This window comes from Leuciscus leuciscus (genome assembly GCF_965113295.1).
Source record: "Leuciscus leuciscus genome assembly, chromosome: 6".
Lineage (NCBI taxonomy): Eukaryota > Metazoa > Chordata > Actinopteri > Cypriniformes > Leuciscidae > Leuciscus > Leuciscus leuciscus.
Window position 1 is genome coordinate 20,515,287 of NC_138730.1, and position 21,530 is coordinate 20,536,816.

General features: G+C 36.5%; 2 protein-coding genes across 2 annotated transcripts; one reads left to right on the top strand and one right to left on the bottom strand.

Moving 5' to 3' along the window:
• Window positions 1-12,304: 12,304 nt before the first annotated feature.
• On the bottom strand, window positions 12,305-15,260 carry tyw3 (tRNA-yW synthesizing protein 3 homolog; the record flags this gene model as incomplete). The annotated part of the gene is made up of 6 exons (XM_082172480.1): window positions 12,305-13,135; window positions 13,602-13,735; window positions 13,816-13,887; window positions 13,979-14,077; window positions 14,163-14,243; window positions 15,090-15,260. 6 exons carry the CDS (start codon window positions 15,258-15,260, stop codon window positions 12,934-12,936), a joined length of 759 nt encoding a protein of 252 aa, XP_082028606.1. The 3' UTR covers window positions 12,305-12,933.
• A 118-nt stretch (window positions 15,261-15,378) lies between these two features.
• On the top strand, window positions 15,379-21,349 carry cryz (crystallin, zeta (quinone reductase); the record flags this gene model as incomplete). The annotated part of the gene is made up of 9 exons (XM_082172476.1): window positions 15,379-15,489; window positions 15,634-15,801; window positions 18,403-18,555; window positions 18,639-18,802; window positions 18,905-18,956; window positions 19,064-19,213; window positions 20,219-20,320; window positions 20,395-20,490; window positions 20,615-21,349. 9 exons carry the CDS (start codon window positions 15,379-15,381, stop codon window positions 20,774-20,776), a joined length of 1,158 nt encoding a protein of 385 aa, XP_082028602.1. The 3' UTR covers window positions 20,777-21,349.
• Window positions 21,350-21,530: the final 181 nt, after the last annotated feature.

Below are 21,530 nucleotides of genomic sequence, written 5' to 3' on the forward strand. Positions count from 1 at the left end.
CACTGGTACCATCTACAGTGGGGTCTAGATGACTATGAAAATGTTTTTATTTTGCATTTCTCTAATTTATTAGAATCTTGTATTATGAATTATATCAGCATTTTGACTACACAATTTGTCACAATTTGACTAAAAAGTTAAATTAACAAAAACACATACATTTTGAATATAATTTTTTTCTTACCCTTAAGGCCCGTACACCGACGTTTAACGCCTCGTGACTAAACAAAGGGCGCCAATGTGAGTATGCACACCGACGCGAAAAACGCCACGCGTAAAAGCGTAATTTTTTTTTAAAACGCCTCGGGTTCGTTTTTTTGGTTTGCTTTGACGCGCCGCGTCAAAAACTATCCGACCAATGAGATTGGCGCCAGTTTGAAGTCAGTAAGATTTTGTGTGTGTGTTTTTGAAAGAAGTCTCTTATGCTCACCAAGGCTGCATTTGTTTGATTAAAGGTCCACTATGTCATTTTTTTGTTTAAAATTAACAAAATTTAAATAATGAATCAATACATCATCAATTCTTCTTACCCCGATTCACTATGATAAGCCAATTATAAGTGTTTATATTTTAGACCTGTCGGGATGGTTTTCGCGGGAAATTGCGTAAATACGTCACTCGCCCATGCGTGTCTCATATCTGTAAATAGAGAAAAGTTGCTCCGTGTAGAGCTGCTAAATCTCCAACCTCCGGGGAATCACCAGTTAATTATTATAATTGTTTAATTTTTTAAACGCAGAGAGAGAGTCTGTTGGCAAGAAGAGAATGTGACAGAGATCGTAATAAAAAGAGAATCAACATTCACTTGGCTTTTAGGAGATAGCGAGAGGGATTTAAAATGCTGTAAAAGTGTCGCAGCGATGGCATTTTTAGGTGAGTACTTTATTGAACAGATCAATTTCCACACATGTAACAGAGTTCATCGAAAAGCATTGTCATATTCATGTGCAAGAAACATTCTTATTATCATCAATGTGGAAAACAGCTTAAGCTGCCTAATCATTTTGTGTAATAATTTTTTTTTTTTTTCAGGATTATTTGATGAATAGAACGTTTAAAAGAACAGTATTTATTTCAAATAGAAATCATTTGTAACATCATAAATGTATTTACTTTCGCTTTTGATCAATTTAATACATTGCTGAATAAAAGTAGGCCTATTCATTTCTTTTCTTTTTAAAAAAAATCGTATTGACCCCAAACGTTTAACGGTGACGTAGCTTTATTTGAATAAAATTCAGACTTAAGTTTTGCAATGATTTAAATTGTATATATTATTTTGTTTAAAAGACCTCCACTTATCCTTCAATAGAAACCTTTGAGCACACTTGTTTGTCTGACTGCGAACATACAGAAGTTTGTTGATTCTTGATTTCTATAAAAGAACAACAAGGTGGTCAGCTTCAAAGTTGAAATGCATCACACACAAAAAAGCGCAATCTGCATGTTTTAAAATCTCTTGTTTTCCAAGTACGTCCCCAGACTGATCTGACTACTTTAAGCTGCTAATCATCTTTCATAATGTGAAATGAAATCAAAGTGTGGTTAGACTGCTGATTAAGAATATATTAAGAATGCATTAGCAATTTATGAGGGCTTGATGGCAGAGGTTGTTTGTATGTACAGTACAACACTCAAGTCAGACTCTCGGCTCAGTTCTCATCTCACTTGATTAGTTCACAATGAATTCCTTTCTGCCACCTCCATTAAATGTGCATGTTATGAAAGAATAGATTTCAAAATCCCATTGGATGACTGTTTTATTTAGCATATTCACAGTTTAAACAACTAAGTATGTGTATACATTTAAAGTAAACATACTAATCTTTCATTTTTTGAGCAAAGATTTGTTCAAACAGATGTAGTTTTTACATCTAAATCCTACTTCTCCAGTCGATTTACATTGTGCATGTGTGGGCTTTTATTTTGATATGTCTAAAGATCTTTATAGAAAAAACAACTGGACTTCCTCGTAGTATTTATGATTTCTGGAATGATTTCATTCGGAATTTTGCAACAATTTGTTAACTTTAGTTAATGCGTTAACTTATATTAACACAGAGCAATGCATTGTTACAGTATTTATTAATCTTCAATGTTAGTTAACTGTTGTTAATTGTTGTTAACTGTTCATTGTTAGCTCATGTTAGCTCAGGTCCATTAAATAATATTAACAGATACACTTTTTGATTTTAATCATGTATTAGTAAATGTTGAAATTAACATTAAGATTAATACAAGTATTTTTCATTGTTATTATGTTAACTAATGTTAACAAATTAAACCTTAAAACATTACCTGCATTTTTTTTATAATTTTGCTTATTGCACACTATTATTTGTTTTGGATACATCATGTACAGTCAGAAATGATTATAAATTGTATTTTCTGCTATATGCGTAGTTTCTAAAACACATTCAACTAATATTAAGGTCAATCCCAGTTTGTTGAACTGTATTATGTCTATTGCCTATTTTGGTCAATGTCATAACATGCACTTTGTTTGAATGTTAAAATATACCTTTTAATTCACAACGGATGGCGGTCCTGACCTTTGACCTCTTTAGTGTGCACTTCCTCACAGTGAAAGCGGTCAAGTCAGGAGATGTTTATGGTCCTCTCTGCTCAATTTCTCCCTTTCTTCCTTTCGGTTCTTTCTCTCTGCTTCCCGTGTAATTATTTCCTTCAGGGTGATGCGTGAAGTAGCGAGAGGTCAAACAGGGAAGGGTCCTTCAACCTCCTCTGCTGTCTCCGCCCCGCTACCACTTCAGAAAGTAGCAGGAAATTACAGGGGATCACATAAATTACAGCCGGCCCACCAGCGAGTGGCAGGCAGCACGCCACCCATCAGCGGGTCGACCCCCATAAGGCCCGAGGGGGCCTGCAGGTACCACATGAGTACTGTGAAGCACACAACACAAAGCAGACCCACATATCACATACATCAAGAGGCTAACAGTGCTCATATTCACTTGACAAGGCACAGTGTGTGCTGGAAAAAATGCTGAGTTTCCATTGTTTTTCAACATGCGTCTTTCGCAGTGTTTCGCACATGACAGGCGCCATGTAAAGATAAAATAAAAAGTGCTGTTAAGTTAAAAGAAGCTCACCTTTTAAAACGTGTCTATAGCTTTCTTTTTATTCCCCTGCCTTTTAAATGCAAACACGCGTTCTGTGTGAATGGCCACTCAGTCTTTCTGAGATTGTTCTGGAGACATTTAAATTGGTCATTTCCTGGTTCATTAAAGAGATGGGCTGTGTCTGAAATCGCTAACACTTTAAAAAATATATTTTTCAAACTTGTGAATAAAATAAGTACTTTTATAAAAGAAATACTATTACAGTCTTTCTACTTTGATTCGATGTGTTATTAGCCTTTTTAATTATTTGTGAAATTTACCAGCTTTTTTTAAGGGAAAATAGTGAGTGAAAAGTGAAAAATCCTACACATCTCTGATTATGCACTTCTTTTGAATAAGTAATTACTTTGCGACTGTTAAAAAAGTATGTTCTATATAGTGTGAATGTGTGTAGTGTGAATTTGGACGTCCTACATTTGTTATGTTGTCTTTGTCATGTGACCTACCTACCAGCATCACTTGTGTCGCTTCACGATTCAAAAATCCTCTTTTGTGGCCTCATGGGATAGTAAAGTGTCCATTGTATTAGCACCTTAAGCCCGGGACGTACCCAGCCGTGAAAGCCGACTGTGTTGTTGCCTCTCGTCGGCTTCGTCTCGGCCAAAAAGCTGCGCTTGAACACACCAAAAGGACTAAAGGCGACTGTCAACTAGCATGTGTGTTCTGCGCCTGCGTGTACGTAAATATCTGTCTATATCAGCAGGTATCAGTAGTCTATTTTCATTCTACTGCAGATATTCAAACCGTAAACAAAGCAGTGCTTATAGTGTTGGGGAAAGTTACTTTGAAAAGTAATGCATTACAATACTGCGTTACTCCCTTAAAAAGTAACTAATTGTGTTACAGTTACTTTTTTAGAAAAGTAATGTGTTACGTTACTTTGGTGTTACTTTTTTTATACTTGGGCTGGGCTTGTTTATTTATAACAAAAAAGTTATATTTTTGGGCAAATGTAATGACCCTTTCACACCAAAAGTTAAATAATAAGCCTCAGGCTGAAGGAAATGCAAATTCAAGCATGTACAGTATACTGAAAAAAAAAAAAGTTGAGAAAACTTACAAGTTTAAGGCAACCAGCAACCAGGACATTTTTTGAGTTTTCTCAACTTACGTGTTTGAGTTATCTCAACTTTTCTCAACTTTTTTCATGTTAAATAGTTGAATAAACTTTAAAAACGGCATTTGTCATACAAAACGTAAGTTGGATTTTTTTACAGTGTAGAGGGCGCAGCTCTAGCTAACCTTTCAGCTGTGCTGCCATTCTGGATAACGGAAGAATAGGATGCAGGAGAAAAAAAGTTTAACACTTACTTACAAAAAAACAACAACCTTTGAACCATTGAAGTTCAGAAACAATTACATTGGTCAATAAAGTGAGATTAAATGCATAAAGATTTATGTTTTATTTAACATATTTAGTTATTGGAGGTCTGCATATATTTGCATACCATCATGTTTACACACAAGGCTTCTGCACTTTGATTTGTCTCAACATGTTTTTCGACTACTATAAACAGTAGTAGTATGCAATTTTGGCTGTAGTCATGTTCTCATGAAAAAGTCATCACTTTTTTGCTCTTTTTTTTCTAGGAAGAAATAAATGCAAATAGGTGACCCCTAAAACTGCAAACAAAAGCAATAGATGACTTCAAAACACAATTTTGATTGTGGTTTTAATTTAATAGTGTCTGTAAAATACAACGCTGTTTACAATAAGTAATAATTCCACAGGAATTCTAACAGAAACTTACTTTTTTTTTACTTTAAATTTACTGATCCTTTACAAAATGGTTTTTATATCCCAGAGTTGTTTAAAACAAGCTGAACGATTCCATGGGAATTAAAACAGGAACCTGTTTCACCACATCAGTGAGCTCAGTGAACATGGCACAAACCTCTAGACGTGTACTTCGCTGACATGTGTACGGAGGCCCTATTATGGCCCACTTTAGTCAGATGATGTCATAATAATGCGTCACAATCGACTAGGAGGCCCGCCTCGTATCTGTCGCCAGGCAGAATAAAACTCATCCGTCATTCACCGGTTGATTAACGCGCTCCAGATGTTTCTATCCTCAGATTTCAGAAGCACCCTCCTCCAGTCTTTGTTGTGATAATGATACAGTACCCTGTGTGCAACTGTTTATATTTCTTTCCGTTGGGGTACAGACTAGTTGCATGCTCAGAAATTTTTGGAGGGAGCCAGGCTCTCGGAACATAATCGAGCGCCTGAGATGAAAGAGAATCAAATTAATCTTCCAAATCTGTGCGTTCTAATTCATCATTCTAGTTCTCACGGGACCCCGTCTGTTTGGCCCTCATCTTTCAGACATACTTTACCACTGGCAGTTGTGCTGTACGTTGGGAGATGGAAAGGGCCACCATGTCTACGTATGTAATCAATACATGAATGTCACAGCTGTTAAGCCGGAATGAGAGACGTACTTCCTACAGGAAAGTATGGATCAGAATGCACGAGAATGTTTAAAAACTCAAGGATTCTCAGCATCATTTGCTGATGTCATTCATCTCCACAGATCCAAAGAAGTTAAATATCTAATCAAATATGATCCATTGTTGGATTTGTGGCCTATAGTGGTTAAAACATTAAGCAATCCCAGTTAACAGATATATTTTCTAAAACATTTTGTTAACGTTCCCATAATATTATGAAAATGTTCTCTTAATGTTCAAATCGTCCAGTATTTGTGTAACATTATTGGAATGTTACTTTTGAATGTTCTCTGAACTTTCTGAAACATTTGGAAAACATGACATGACCAACTAAAACATTTCAGGAAAAATTCATGAAAGATGTATAAATAATTTTTTTGTGCTAACATTTATTAAAGACCAGAAAATTATTAAAGACCAGATAACAAACATTTGAACAAACATTCTAGTAACGTTACTGGGAAAATGTTTTGCTCATAACTTTAGGTGTGTTCGACTTGAAGCAGCGCTGCATGGACCGATCGGTGTATGACATCAGTCATCAGCTCTAATTGCTCTCGCGGTCTTTTGATGTCATACGTTGATCGCTCTGTGCTGTGCCGTGTCAAGTCGAACACACCTTTTGAGAGAACCGTGCCAGAATCTCGCCAAAGTTCTGAGAATGTTCCTTGTTAGTTGGGATAGTGCATATAATATGGGAAATGGGAGTTTGAATCTGGGTCTCAGCACTTCCTGATCCTTTTCATCCTCCTTCTCCCCAGAAAATTTGTCTCTGCTTTTCTGTAAAAATGGCACACAAAAAAAAAGGCAAAGGAAATTTGTTCTGCAGAATGTCATGATCAATTCATCAAGACAAAAACATTGGTAATTTCAGTTCTTCTTCTGGGAGTCTGGCCCACACGTCTGCATAATGATAAGGATCAGAGAATAAGGGACGGCAGTTAAGAGCTGATAAAACAAAACATGGAGGCCTTGTCAAATTACATAAAGATCAGACTACTCTCAACACCGCCTGGCTAAGAAAAATAAGAGATAAGACCAGGAGAATAAGGCTCCTACAAAATACAGATCCGATCTGCTCAAATAATACCACATGGTTGCACATATGATATAATGCTTGCAACTTACTGTATATTTTAATAATATTTTAAAATAAGTATAGAAAAGGTATATATATATATATATATATATATATATACACACACAGTGGGTAAATGTGCAAAAATGTCAACAATTCTGTGTTTTTCTGTCAATATGGGGTGCTGTGTGTACAATAATGATGAAAAAAATGAACAAATGATTTTAGCAAATGTCTGCAATATAACAAACAGTGAAAAATTGAAGGGGGTCTGAATACTTTCCGTACCCACTGTATGTATACAGTATGTGTGTGTGTGTGTGTGTGTGTGTGTGTGTGTGTGTGTGTGTGTGTGTGTGTGTGTGTGTGTGTGTGTGTGTGTGTGTGTGTGTGTGTGTGTGTGTGTGTGTGTGTGTGTGTGTGTGTGTGTGTGTGTGTGTGTGTGTGTGTGTGTATTAAACATAATATAATGTAAAACTCGCTTATAGGGGAAAATATGACCAAACACACTAAATGCCAACTCTCACTTCATTATTGTATTAGTAGTCAAAATACATGAAATTACAGTTAAATATTTGATTATTCAGCTACATTGATCTATATAGGTAAATTTCAGATCATTAGCCATGCAATTTATTTGGATTTAGATTATAGCACAATATCAAAGCATTTATATTCAATTTATTTATATTAAATACGTTTAACACAACACAACATCACATTATAAAAAATAAAAATTCTGTTAAACATGTATATAAATGTATAATCATTGCATATCTTTTTAATGCCCATTGTCACACTCTCACACCACGTGGACTCTTGTTTTCAATCAGTACCGTTCTTCCTTAGTTAGTTTCCTTACTTTAGTTTCAGCTGTGCACCTATCAATCATCTCGCTATTTAAGTTCGGTTCTGTTTGTCTTTGTCTGGTCTCATCTATTCGTAGTTGTGTTTGGATGTACCTTGTTGGATTTACCTGTTGGAGTTAAAGCCTGTTACCTTCATCTTTGTATGTTTAGTCTCTCCCACACAACACGTGACACTCATGTAGTGGATTATAATTTTTACAGAGCTTGATTTGAATTAACTGAATATTAAAATTACTTGAATTTTTGGAGTGTTGACTGAATTTCCATTCAGATATTAAAGGTCCCATGGCATGAAAATGTCACTTTATGAGGTTTTTTAACATTAATATGAGTTCCCCTAGCCTGCCTATATATGGTTCCTTAGTGGCTAGAAATGGGTATCCTGCTCTGCCTTTGAGAAAATGAAAGCTCAGATGGGCCAATCTGGGATCTTCCCTATGTCGTCATACGGGGAAAGGTTACCTCCTCTTTCTCTGCTTTGCCCGCCCAGAGGATTTGGCCCGCCCATGAGAAAATGAGCTACGACTGTGCAAGCTCGACATTGTTTTTCCTTGAGACATCATGGCTTGCAAACGAGCGAAGCGTGGCAGTTGCTCAGTGTTTGGATGTAAAAATGAATACAAAAGTCTTTTTTAGTTCCTTCATGTTATAATAGCAGAGGTCTGACTAATATAGTGGCACTGGTTAGTGTCTATAGCTATATATATATAGGGGAGAGTGGGGTGATTTGTGCCAGGGGGGGAAGTAGTTCCACCCCTTGTTTCTGGAAAACCATAGAAGAAATTGGTCATGTGACCACATAATTTTGAAAAGCAATCACTTTTACTCATCCTCCAAAGAAGAGAGACACATGGCATGAGAGTTAAGCACATTTTAGTGCAAAAAACTGTTTTTTCCCTTTCAAAGTAAAATTTCTATGATTAAGGTTTTTTGATTGTAGTGTCTGAACAATTATAGACAAGTTTGAAAACATTTTAACGTTTTAGTGCTTTAGTAGGCTACACAATGAGTCTATACAGTTAGCATGATGTTAGCTCTTAACTGCTGGATCATGCTAGTTTTTCAAACTTGTGGGTCTGGGGTGATTTGTGCCAAAGGGCCTGGGTTAAGTTGTGCCAGATCCAGACCACCTAGACCTACATACTCACAGGGGATAATCTTGAGAAGTGAGGAGATGGTCATGCCTCATCATTGTTTGACTTAGGCCTGCCTGCTATTTGTTTAATTTAGCTAACACTGATTTCAGTTTTGAGTTTGCACTATGTTATTAAAGAGAAGTTTTATTCCGTTTTTAAGTGGCCTATATGTCACAATAGGATGTTTAGAAATTAGCCTAGTCACTTTATTCTTAAATGTTACATAATTGACAGACAGCGCTATGTCAACAGGCATCTATTGCCAAAGCCTTTTTGCCTGAAATGATTCACAAATATCATATATTGTGTTGCTATGGTGCTCTAAATGGTTGCTAGGGCGTAGCTTGATTGCTTCACAATGATCCTGAGAGACTGATTGGTCGTCTGAGTAAAATGAGCCCGCCCCCTTGTCTCTATGACACTGTGATCCAGAGTTATGTTCAATACAAAATCCCAATGCAATTGACCATAGTAGGAAAAACGCATGCTATGGTATTCCAGGGTGACAATATCTAAATAAACCTTAAATGAGTAATTTTGTATTGAATTTATCTTGCTTTCATATAGCATTACGGTTCATAACATTAAAATGTTCTGTTTTACTTTAGAAATCACTGGCACAATTTACCCCAATGTATTCCCCCAAAGGCCCAACTTCCCCCGCACCAGGGGCAAGTTGTGCCATGAGACCACTTTTTTCCCAAAAGCTATATTTCTGAAACAATTTATTTCAGATCCAAAGTTATTGTTCTCAGGGATGCACCACATCCTGAAATATAAGTACATCCTTAAGTTGAAGGCATTACTGCCATGGCCTCACTTTAAAGTCACTTTGAGTAAAAACTGGCACAACTCACTCCACTTTCCCCTTTATATGACAGAGTGGACAAGCAGGTGTTGAGTAGAAGTAAATCTTCAGGAGTAAATCATGGGTTATGTGTAACATGACTTCAATATACGTCGACATGGAGAACTTTGTCATTAAAAAATTAGCCAGAGTACAGTCTTCTCTAAACTACAAAGATTACTGATATAGATGCTAATACAGCTTTAGAACGATAGCAAATCAGAGCAACATGAAAAGCCAACAATGTAGGCTATAGCGTTAGCTACAAGATAATAACTGTAACAGCGCACTAACAAACCAACTACTGTACCGTATCCAGACACAATATTTTAAACTAACCATTCGGAGACGTCCTGCGGCGACTGGCTTGTATAGTGGCTGTAATTCTGCACCAAGGCTGAATTTCGGGAAAGAGACTTCAGATACAGTATTAGGGGGCCACTAAGGCCTATATAAAAGCATCCAAAAAGCAGCATGTCATAGGACCTTTAAGACTCCTTTAAAATGTAATTTTGCATAGCAATTGGATTTGAAGTGATGTTCCTTTGTTATGAGATAAACAAAAGATCAAGTTTCTTGGTAAACAATGTGATAACTTGTAGAAATGCTTCCAAATCAAAATTAGACTTGATTTGATTTAGATGATTTGTAAGAGTAGTATTTCTATTAGCCTACTTTACTACCGTTAAAGTGATAGTAAAAATAAAAGTAAAAAATAAAAATAGTTCACTTAAAAATGAAAATTCTGTCATTTACTCACCCTCAAGTTGTTTCAAACCTGTATGAATGAATTTTTTCTGCTGAACACAGGAAGATATTTTGAAGAATGTCGGTAACCAAACAGTTGATGGACCCCATTGATTTCCATTGTATAATTGTCCATCGTTATAAATGTACATAAAACATTTTTAAATGAACAATATAAAAACGTTGCAAGATGCTGATGATGCGTCATCACAGTCTGTGATGATAAATAAAATGCAGCACATATCTTAATTTGCATATAGCGTGGGAATTGAAGATCGGATTTTTATTTGTTTTGCGGAGACACATTTATGTGGCCAAGTATAAATGGATTTATAAATGTAATATTCTGTCTAACTGTTAGCTTCATTTAAATACTCATTAAAATAAGTGACCCTTCCTATAGTAAAACTGAGTCAGTGTTTAGTTGTGAAGGACACAGGGGTTGAGTTGGCATGTGTGTCTCTTTTCTTCTTTTCTTTTCTTTTCTCGCTCTCTCTGAGAAATCAGCAGGCCTGGAGTGACAGTAAGAGGCAGTGTGATTGCGCAGGGAGTCCTGAGGACACACAGCCGCCGAATCAGAGAGAGGGTCCTAATCAGAGACAGAAATGGCCCACTTGACAATCACACAGGCACAAAAGCTCCCAATTCTGCTCTGATTGCGGCGGTCCTTGTGCCCTTCCCAGCACTCCCTCTCACTCACTCTAATGCCCCTTCAGCTCAACCTGCCAATCAAGCGCCCCTCCTCCCCCCTCACTCTTAATGTCTAGGAATAATTATGAGAGATTTCTAATCATTCCCTAGTCTTTCAGCTGGCTAATTGATGTTATTTTAAGATTATCATTAGAAGTCCTTTTGGTTGGTGAAAGGTGCATTTGTGGTTAACCTGGATCTCAATGTCACTCTTTTTTTTTTTTGCGGGAAACAATGGGAGTCTATAACAATGAGTAGACGTGTCTGAAACTGACCACAGGTATACTGGAAAAACAATGAATATTGTTTCAATTTAGTGGCAATTCAATCATTTCATAATGCATGGATCAGCATATTTAAATTACCGTTCAAAAGTTTGAGTTTTTTTAAATTGTATAAAATTCTATTTTCTAAACCTCTTATGCTCAACAAAGCTGCATTTATTTGAAGAAAATAGAAATATTATGAAATAATATAACAATTTATTGTAAGTTTTTTTTATTTGAATATATTTCAAAATGTAATTTATTCCTGTGATGCAAAGCTGAATTTTCAGCATCATTACTCCAGTCTTCAGTGTCACATGATCCTTCAGAAATCACTCTAATATGATGATTTGATGATCAAGAAACATTTATCAATGTTGAAAACAGCTGTGCTGCTTAATATGTTTGTTGAAAGATTATTTGATGAATAGAAAGAACATGCTGCCTTTATTTGAGCATGTAGCAATGTAAAAGTTTTACTTTTGATCAATTCAGTGCATCCTTGCTGAATAAAAGCAACAACAACAAAAAAATCTTTTGAATGGGAGAGCCTATATATATATTGTGATCAATCTAATAAATCATCTTTGAGGCACCTATTTGGAGGTTGGATGTAATGAATTATGACCTAAATTAAGTAATATTAATAAACAGAAACAAAATATTCATTTAAAATCTGAAACTAATATCTGAATACCAAAAGTTATTTTAGAGCAAGCCGATTGTTCTCTTCAGGGTCCATAACTGGACCCGGCATTATATTTAGAGGAGATAACTGAACCATTGAAGCAGCAGCTGATCACTGAAGAACAGCTGTTACTGATGTCTTTAAAAGTGCATTAACCCCATCTACTGGTGTACTGCTGTACACAGTCATGCTGATCCCTGTCTTGTCTGACGACTTTGACCACAGAACCCATTCATTATTACTTTCTTCAGAAAAAAACATCTTTTAAAATCTACATACAGGTACGTGTCATGAAACGATGTTTTCACATGTGTAAATGCAGCTAAACAACCTTTATTTGGTCAAATGAGGTATCTTTTAACAATGTATGAAATGCAATGTTTTTGATAAAAAAAAATACTTTTATTAGAGCTAGAAAATGCTTTACTGATAAATACAAGTGAATTATTTCAACTTTGTAGTTCCTGTCTTTATTAAAACCATGAAAGCAGATGCACATGGCGGAGAGCAGACTGTTAATGAGCCAAGTCTCCCAAATGAGGCGTTGCAGAACTAGAACTATAGGCCCCGTCAGTGATGCCTTCTAATCCAGAGGAAATGTGCTCCAAACCACACGGCGTTTTCACCACGACGTCTGACAGATTGCTTGTTGGAAATGAATAACACGCTCGATTTATACATTGCTGTGAGGGACAACATCTTCCTTCTGGACGAGCAAAAGAATTAAGGTTTACGCACACGAAAGCTTTGAAGTAACGGCATGTTAAACAAAAACAGATTCGCTAAGCTCCTGCAAAATAATGAGGCAAATGTTAATCAGGAAGCAGACGCCCCTTAAAGGAAGTGGGAATGAGACCGTTTCATTTATATTTGTCATTAAAAAAAAAGAACAATTGTTTACGTCTAATGTTCACATAAAACGTTAATGTGAGGTATGTCTAATGAGCTGGTACTTCACACTAAAGGGGTGTTTATTGAATAAATGTGCACTGATGAAGATGATGAAAAGAAAGATTTCCTAAGATAAAAACAGTAGATCACAGTTCATTTCCTCTTCACTGTTTTCATGATGTTTTTCGATGCTTTGGCAACAGTCTGTCACAGGCTCGTCCTGCGTCCTTTTCCTCCTCCGTCTGTAGATGGGTTTCTTGTCGGCCTCCTCCTTTAAACTACATCTCAGTTCTTGAGGTTGTAGGGCACCTTGTAAGCACTCATAGAATCTATTTAAAATACATATAAATATAGCATTACTATCATATTTAAATACTTAAGTCCCCCTGTGGTGAAAATCTAGTTTTTTTTAATGTTGTTTATATGTCTATGTGGTGTTTTTAATATGCTTTAAGACAAGCCATGTGCAAATTCATATGTCAGCACCATTGCTGAGTATTTGCGGTGAACCAAAGACAGTCTCAAAAACGTGGTTTGAAATCACTGGTGTTTCTGACGTCACTATCGCTAATTTAAATAAATGTAACTAATTCAAAATCTTAATTAAAGTATAATTAATACAAATATAATAGCATCTCAATGATACTAAATTAACACTGGTACAGACCAAGGTGCCCTTTAAGACAATAATTTAATAATTTATTAATTTCAAACACCTAAATTGCATTAAATAGCATCAATTTAAATAAGAAAACTAGTGTGCAAACACAGAAGGAAACTCTGCTTACAATATACCTCTCTATTCTTTTAAGATTTTCTTCCATCTTCTGGTTCGCAACTCCGACGAGGAAATCAAGGTACTGGTCAGTGGTGAGGACGTTCCCCTTGTGGCTGAGAGGAACCTCAAGACAATGCGTGCTGCGTACCGCCTATACAACAAACACATTTCAAGGACATTTCAGTAGTATCTTTAATGCTGAAAAAGCACAAAGCACAGTTTGCATCTTACCATGATGATCTTGCCTTTCTTTCCCACAGTTATACCAGAATTCCTAAGGCCAGAGTTTATTGCAACAGTGTGCTGAGGAAGGAACAAACCATGAAAAGCAAGTTATTATTCTGTTCTCCTCTAAACATCCGGATGTCTCATTCTAATTCAGTGTGACATTCACCAGTAGTTGTGCGTCGCCGAGCTCTTTACACTGAACGTGAAGGACAAAAGGCTCAAACTTGAAAGTGGCATCTCCAACAGACTTCTCCAGACCTGAGACCTGTTTCAGAAACACGTGAAGCTTTAATATCGAGGTCATTTATTACTGTACATTTGTCAAATGTCTTATATGCTGTATTTCTCACCACATCTTCTCTTTGGCACTTCTGATGAGTGACAAATAACCAGGAACAGTTTCGCTTCTGCACATCAGGGCAATCCGACACCTTAGATGAAAGCATCCCGCAAAGTGACCAATACACAATACTAGTTATCACATAATCTTAAAATGTTTTGATTTAAATGCTTGAAAGTTTTGTAGGCCAAAATAAATGTAGCCTGCCGTGTTTGTGCTACTTCATAGCCTTGATTACTTTAATTTTACTCGAAACTGTGAAAACCAAGTGTCCAAAACTTTAATCACAGAGTCTTATAAAAACCATATGGTTGACAAATAATACACCAGACAAATAAGTGTGTTTTTGCTTAAAACAAAAAGAAAAAAAGATCTGCCCAAAAAGGTAAGAAAAATTAAATCATATTAATTTTCTCTTTAATTAAGTTTTCCTTTGTGTTCAGCAGATAAAAAGAAACTCAGGTTTGGAACAACTTGAGGTTGAGTAAATGATGACAATTTTCATTTTTGTGAACTATCCCTTTAAGATATTTAGTTAGAGATCAAATATCTGCCAATAGGTTAAAAAGGTAGATATTCTTCAGAATATGGGTAACCAAACAGTTGTGGGGTACCATTAAAAAAACTATGGATGTGGATGAGGGCTATCAATGTGGTTCATCAACTGTTTGGTTACTCATATTCTTCATAATATATTCTTTTGTGTTTAACAGAAGAAATAAATTAATACAGGTTTGGACCAACTTGAGGGTGAGTAAATGGTAACAGAATTAAAAATGTTGTGTGAACTATCCCTTTAAGTCATTTTGCTTCTCAAGTAAGTAAAGTATTCTTGGTTTAAGAATGTTTAGATATTTACTGGAAAGCAAGACAAAAAAGTAAGAAAATCATTGTTTTGCCGTGTAGACAACAGTCAATAAAGGTTTCTCAGGCTCACCCCGTCAAAAAGGATGATTCTTCCTGAGCAAGAGCTTGTCGTGAAGTACCGATCATGACAGTTAATAAAGGACACGATATGAGAGATGTCCTCATCCACACTGCCCTTCTTACTGAAATCACACTTATTAAGACACTGATTCTTCCATTGCTGAAATGTATCGCCCTCCATGTTTCAAGACTAGTGATGTATTCGTTTTATCTTCTGCCGACCTTTAGAATAATATAATTAAGCAATGCCATCGGATTTTAAATTATTAATCTAGTTTGTTATAGATTTGCTATACCGCATGTGTTTGTGTTTTGAGTGCGAGTGCACGGTCGGGTACGGTGGCCGGGATGTGCCCAATTTCATTTCATACGGAAGCCGAGTAAGCTGCATGCTGCAACCTGCGTGGAAGGTGAACAGAGTAATAATGTGTCTTAATTTATGGCGTGCCGTTTTCTTTATATTCGCGAAGCTGTGCAGAGATATGTGTGCTATATGGAATATATGATCATTTCTATTCAGATGTACTAATTCATTGTTTGCTCTTTTTCAACAGTGCAGTATCCAGCCAAAGTTCAATCTGCTTTGCCAATCCATTTGTTTTGCAGAGGCCACTATGGCCACATCTAAATTAATGAGGGCTATAAGGGTGTCAGAGTTTGGAGCCCCTTCAGTTTTAAAACTCTGCACAGACCTGCCTGTGCCAAGTCCTCGCCAGAAACAGGTGGGTCATCTCAAAACAATCTTGACTTTTTTTCTGATTACAGAATGTTTTGAATTCAGTTCAATTTTCTCCCATGAAAGCTGATGGGAATTATTAATTAACATCTTGACATAATTACTACTACTAATCTCAATGGACAACTTGTTTGTTGTTTAATGTATACAGTATTATTCTATTTTATGAATTATTCTGTCAAACGCTTTTCAAAACACACACCTGGTCTGGCTAAAAGCAATACATTATGCTATTTAAAGCTGCAGTCCGTAACATTTTTGGGTTAAAAATTATCCCAAATAAATCTTTGAGCAGGTACATAACTAGCCAGTGTTCAAAACTATCTGCTTGCCTTAGCTCGATTCAAAACGGTAAGCTTGTTGTAATAATGTTTTTAATTCCAGTGGTACTCAGTGGCGGTTCTACATTGAATTACACCCTGGGCGAGACCCCCTTCGAGCGCCGCCGCCCCCCCCATAAGAAATTTTTCTTACCCCATTGGCAGATAATGTTTTGCTTGTTTTAAGCAAAAACTACATTTTTATTTATTTCCCCAGAAAACAAGACTTAATATCTTATGTCATTTTACTACTTTAGTAAAATAACGTTATGCATCTTTATTTAAGAAATGTTTGATATTTGGACTGGAAACAAGACAAAAATACTAAGTAAGAAAAGCATTTTTTTGCAGTGTAATAACTGAACTTGTAACAGTTTTGTTGCAAAGCACAATATTATGGTGAAATTAGATCTCGTGTTTGAGTTAAAACCGAATTATTGTTAAGCATAGCAAGAATCATAGCAAAAAGGCTAACAAATAAGAGTTATACCCACCAATTAATATTGCCCCTTCATTCATGACATGGATACCGTAATCATAAAGAGAAAACATAGTTGCATACCTTTATCTTTCGCTCGTTTCTAAATTGGGCACCTGATGGCTTTGACCTTTCTTGTCCATCTCTTATTTGGCACTCGACATCGACAATCAACAGATTTCCCCTGATCCCCCCCATACCAACTGTCACTCACGACGACGAGTCACGACCAGAAGTCAAGACTAAACCAATTCACCTTGGTGGTGGTGACCAAGTAATCGTTTTGTATTACCTATTTTTATTAGCCATTCAGACAATTCAGAAAAACAAAAATGTGCAGGAAATATAGAGGCCTGTATTTATAATATTATGAATGAAATGTGCGTTATTTGGAAGAAAGTCGAGGTGTGACTGACTTAGATAACTATATGGATCCCCCCCTTGTCCGTTCCATTTGGGAGAGACCCAGAGATGAACTGTCATCCGCGCCCGCGCCTCCGCGCCCCCTCCCCTTTCCCCTTCTCAAACAAACAGCTTCTGTGCACGGCATCTTCTCAGCAAGCAGGGACGCAAATTTGCCAATTCCCCATACAGTGAAATGATAGATAATAGAAAACCGCTTCGCGGCGCAGATTTTTTTTCTTTTTTTTTTTTCTGCTCGTGCCGGCGGCCCCCCCCCCCAAAAATGCCTCCCCGGGCGATTGCCCGGTTCGCCCGTGCCAAAAACCGCTACTGGTGGTACTGGTGGATTTCCGCAGGAAATTCAAGCATGTCTTTGCATCATTACGTCACATCTGTACACATAAAGAAGATGTCTCCACTGTCTCGGCTAGTTGGCTATATTGCGTGTGAGGATGTTGGAGGTGGAGATTTCATCCTTGCCGTGCCGAGGCACAACCCACGTAAAGTTGATAATTCCGCGAATAACTGCAATTGCAGATTTCGAACAGAGATGGCGACAAAGAGAAAAAACTACAGACTGCAGCTTTAATCATTTTTATTTAACTTCTTTCGCACAAACAATCGTGTATTAGCGATGACGCATGTAAAACAACCACGTGAAAAAAAGTAAATGTAAATTATTAACAGTTTCAGTGTGATGGGGAGATCAGTTCAGCTTCTTCCTCTGAACCTTGACCTTGAAGGAATTTTTCCACAACATTTTACATGGTCTAAAAACTAGCTTTCAATATTGGGAGCACAGATTACATGTCATAATAAAAGGGACAAACATTATTTTTGAATTGATTTATGTTATAAACTACTTAATTTGCTTCTTGCACACTTTTTAGACTTTACACTAATGCTTAACCCAGGAAAAAATTAAACAACTGTACCATTAAAGTATCCAAACCCATTAGACTATGAACACTGGTCAATGTTTATATGTTGTGAATAAAAGCCTAGATTAAATCTGTTCATCAAATTAAGCGATTGTTTTTCTCCAAAAGACTTTGATTAAACTTCTTGATTCATATTGATTACAAAAGTGTAAATCAAAAGTGTTGGCAACATGGACTCATTTCAACTTTAAAAGAGTCAAATCATTTCGCATTATGTTAAAAAATTGAATTATGTCTTTTATATGACGTTGCTTGAATATTTGAAGTGTGTTTCATGACTGAAAATTCAAAGGACATGTTGGTCATCATGTTTAGAGAATTACCTAGAAAACCCAGTTTCACCTTTTTTTCCCACAATGAATATTTATATACATTTACTTAATTAATCAGTAGCCATTATTGTTGTCTTTTCCAAAGATCTGTTTAAACGCTTTCTGCAATTGTAGGTTCTGATTCGAGTCCATGCGTGTGGCGTAAACCCAGTGGACACGTACATCCGCTCTGGATCCTATGCTCGGAAACCCAGCTTACCCTATATTCCAGGATCAGATGTTTCTGGTGTGGTGGAAGCTGTCGGGGAGGATGTTCATCTCCTACGGGTCAACTTGTTACCCATCTTGCACACTCACCACATGTTTACTTGTTTGCTTTGCATGGATGGCAATCTTTTCTGTTTTCACAGGCAGGTGACAGAGTCTTCGCCACAGGAACTGTGACGGGAGGATACGCTGAATATACTGTGGCCTCAGAGGACACTGTTCACAAGCTGCCTGATTCCCTAGACTACAAACAGGGTGCAGCTCTCGGAGTCCCATATTTCACTGCGTACCGGGCGCTAGTTCACAAGTAAGATGTTGTTATCAATGACTGTAAAAGACTGCATTGGGAGTTGTTTTCTGGAGCTATGTAAACATAAAAGGCATACAAATGTTCTTTTGCTCTGAACAGGGCTCATGCCAAAGCAGGAGAGACGGTTCTTATCCATGGAGCCAGTGGTGGAGTAAGTTAAAAATGTCCCTTAACATTTCAATAATGATTTGGATTAATTAGACTTGTAAAGTACAGCATTCTCCTGATGTCTTGAATGAGTTGAGCTTGTATTTGTAGGTTGGCATTGCAGCGTGTCAGATGGCACGAGCGTTTGGCCTTACAGTTCTGGGAACAGCTGGGACATCCGAGGGGATGAAGCTGGTGCTCAGCAATGGAGCTCATCTAGCATTCAACCACCGAGAAAAAGACTACCTGGAGAAAATTAAGGTTTAGTTCTCTCTTATTTAAGTTGTACACAATATATACAGAACACTGTTTGGGGTTGGTAAGGCTTTTTAAAGGTTTTCTTTTTTTTAAAGTCTCTTCTGCTCACCAAGGCTGCATTTCTTTGATCAAAAAAGATACAGTAAAAACAGTGATTTTGTGAAATATTATTACAATTTAAAATAACTGGTTTCTATTTGAATATCTTGTAAAATGCTAATTAATCTCTGTAATGCAAAGCTGAATGACTTCTGCCAGTCTTCAGTGTCACATGATCCTTCAGAAATCATTCTAAAATGATGATTTGCTGCTCAAGAAATATTTCTTATCATTATCAATGTTGAAAATACATGTGTTGTTTAAATTGTGGAAACAGTGATACATTTTTTTCAGGACTCTTTGATGAATAGGAAGTTCAAAAGAATGGTATTTATTTGAAATAGAAATCTTTGTTAAAGTTTATAAATGTCTTTACTGTCATTTTTGATAAATTTCTTAGTAAATGTATCTAGGTTACACTTTATTTCAATAGTTCACTTTAGACATTCTACTAACTAAAGGTAACTTGTCAACTACATGCCAGCTAACTCTCATTAGAGTATTTGTAAACTGTTAGGTTAGTGTTCGGGTTAATAGAATAAGTTGACATGTAGTTGCAAATGTCTGTTGGGGAGCATCAAAATAAAGAGTTAGCAGATATTAAGAATACAGTCTGCTAATAATCTAATGCGAGTTAGTTGACATGCAGTTGCAAAGTAGAATGTCTGAAGTGAACTATTGAAATATTAATGAAGTCTTAATAAAGTATATATTAAGCATATAAAAAACTTCTAGACCTTGTACATTTGAATGGTAGTTTTAAGTCACGTAATGCACTTACGTCTAATCTAACTTTATCATGAATTCTGTCTTCATGTCTGAAATATGCTTTCTATATAATAGCCTTCACAGAATAGAACATAAAACGAACATGGCAAGTTTTTATAATAGCTTGTCTCCTGTGTTCAGGATGCTACCAATGGACAAGGCGTGAACGTCATCATTGAGATGTTGTCCAACGTCAACCTCAGTAATGATCTTCAGTTGCTTGGCTTTGGTGGAAGAGTTATGGTAAGTACCTTGTGTTTGTTTCGCAAGTGTTTTTGGGCATACTGTCCAATTATTATATTGTTCTCTCTTTTTAGATTGTTGGCTCTAGAGGCCCTATTGAGATCAACCCCAGAGACACCATGATGAAAGAGACCAGCATCATTGGTGTGGCTTTGTACAATGCAACCAAGGTACACTGGGCTTCCTGTGCAGTTTCTTGCTTTCTGGTGTTTGTACTTATGAATTTACTCCTCACCTTTGACAAATCTTTTTCATGGTAAGATCCAGACTGTTGTCTTTATCTGTTTTTCACAGACGGAAGCATCAGAGTGCACTGCGGCTCTTTTTGCAGGAATGGAGGCAGGCTGGTTGAAACCTGTCATTGGTCCACAATATTCACTTGATAAAGTGGCCCAGGCTCACGAAGACATCATCGGCAGTTCTGGAGCCAGTGGAAAGATGATTTTGATCATGTGAAATTAGTCAGGAAGTGGAAATCCTGAACTGTCTTAGCATTAACTGCCAAATTTGCTATATGAAAGTTTCATGTATGAAACCATCACAAATGAAAACATTAGTTCAGCAAATGTTTTGAACAAATGGATTAAATTTAATTAAATTGAACAAATGGATAATAATGAATCATACTATAAATAACATGAATGGTATATTACACAAATAGACCTAAAATTGTACACATTTCTGATTTTAATGAATGTAAGAAACAAAGATCGAAAGTAGGCGTCAAAGATCTAAAAAATGAAGTTTATTACAGCATAGCAGTGGCAAAGTACACAACGCACATTGGGTTCACCGGCGTCAAAATGAACCCAGAACATCCAAATCTTAAACCTTTTATCCTGTTACAGTTTACCACTCTTAATGTAAATTAAGTTCCTCTTGTTGTAATAGCAGTGTAATATGTTAATGAAGTTGAGACACCTCATTGTCTTGAGAAGGTTCTCTGTGTCCCACAACATTCCCATTCTACAATTGACTATTTGCTCAGGATGTGATAAACCCAAATGGTAAATAAACAATATAACTTGACTTCCTTCATCTCTATGATAATCAAGCCATTTTGGGGATGAGATCATTCTAAAATATATTTTGGAGTGGAATCTGGGTCGAGGCAGACTACAATGTCTTACAATGATTAGTTGATGAAAACCAACACAGTAACCATTTGACTGCTGATTGGCTGGAAGTCTGCCTCTGTATATGACAGATG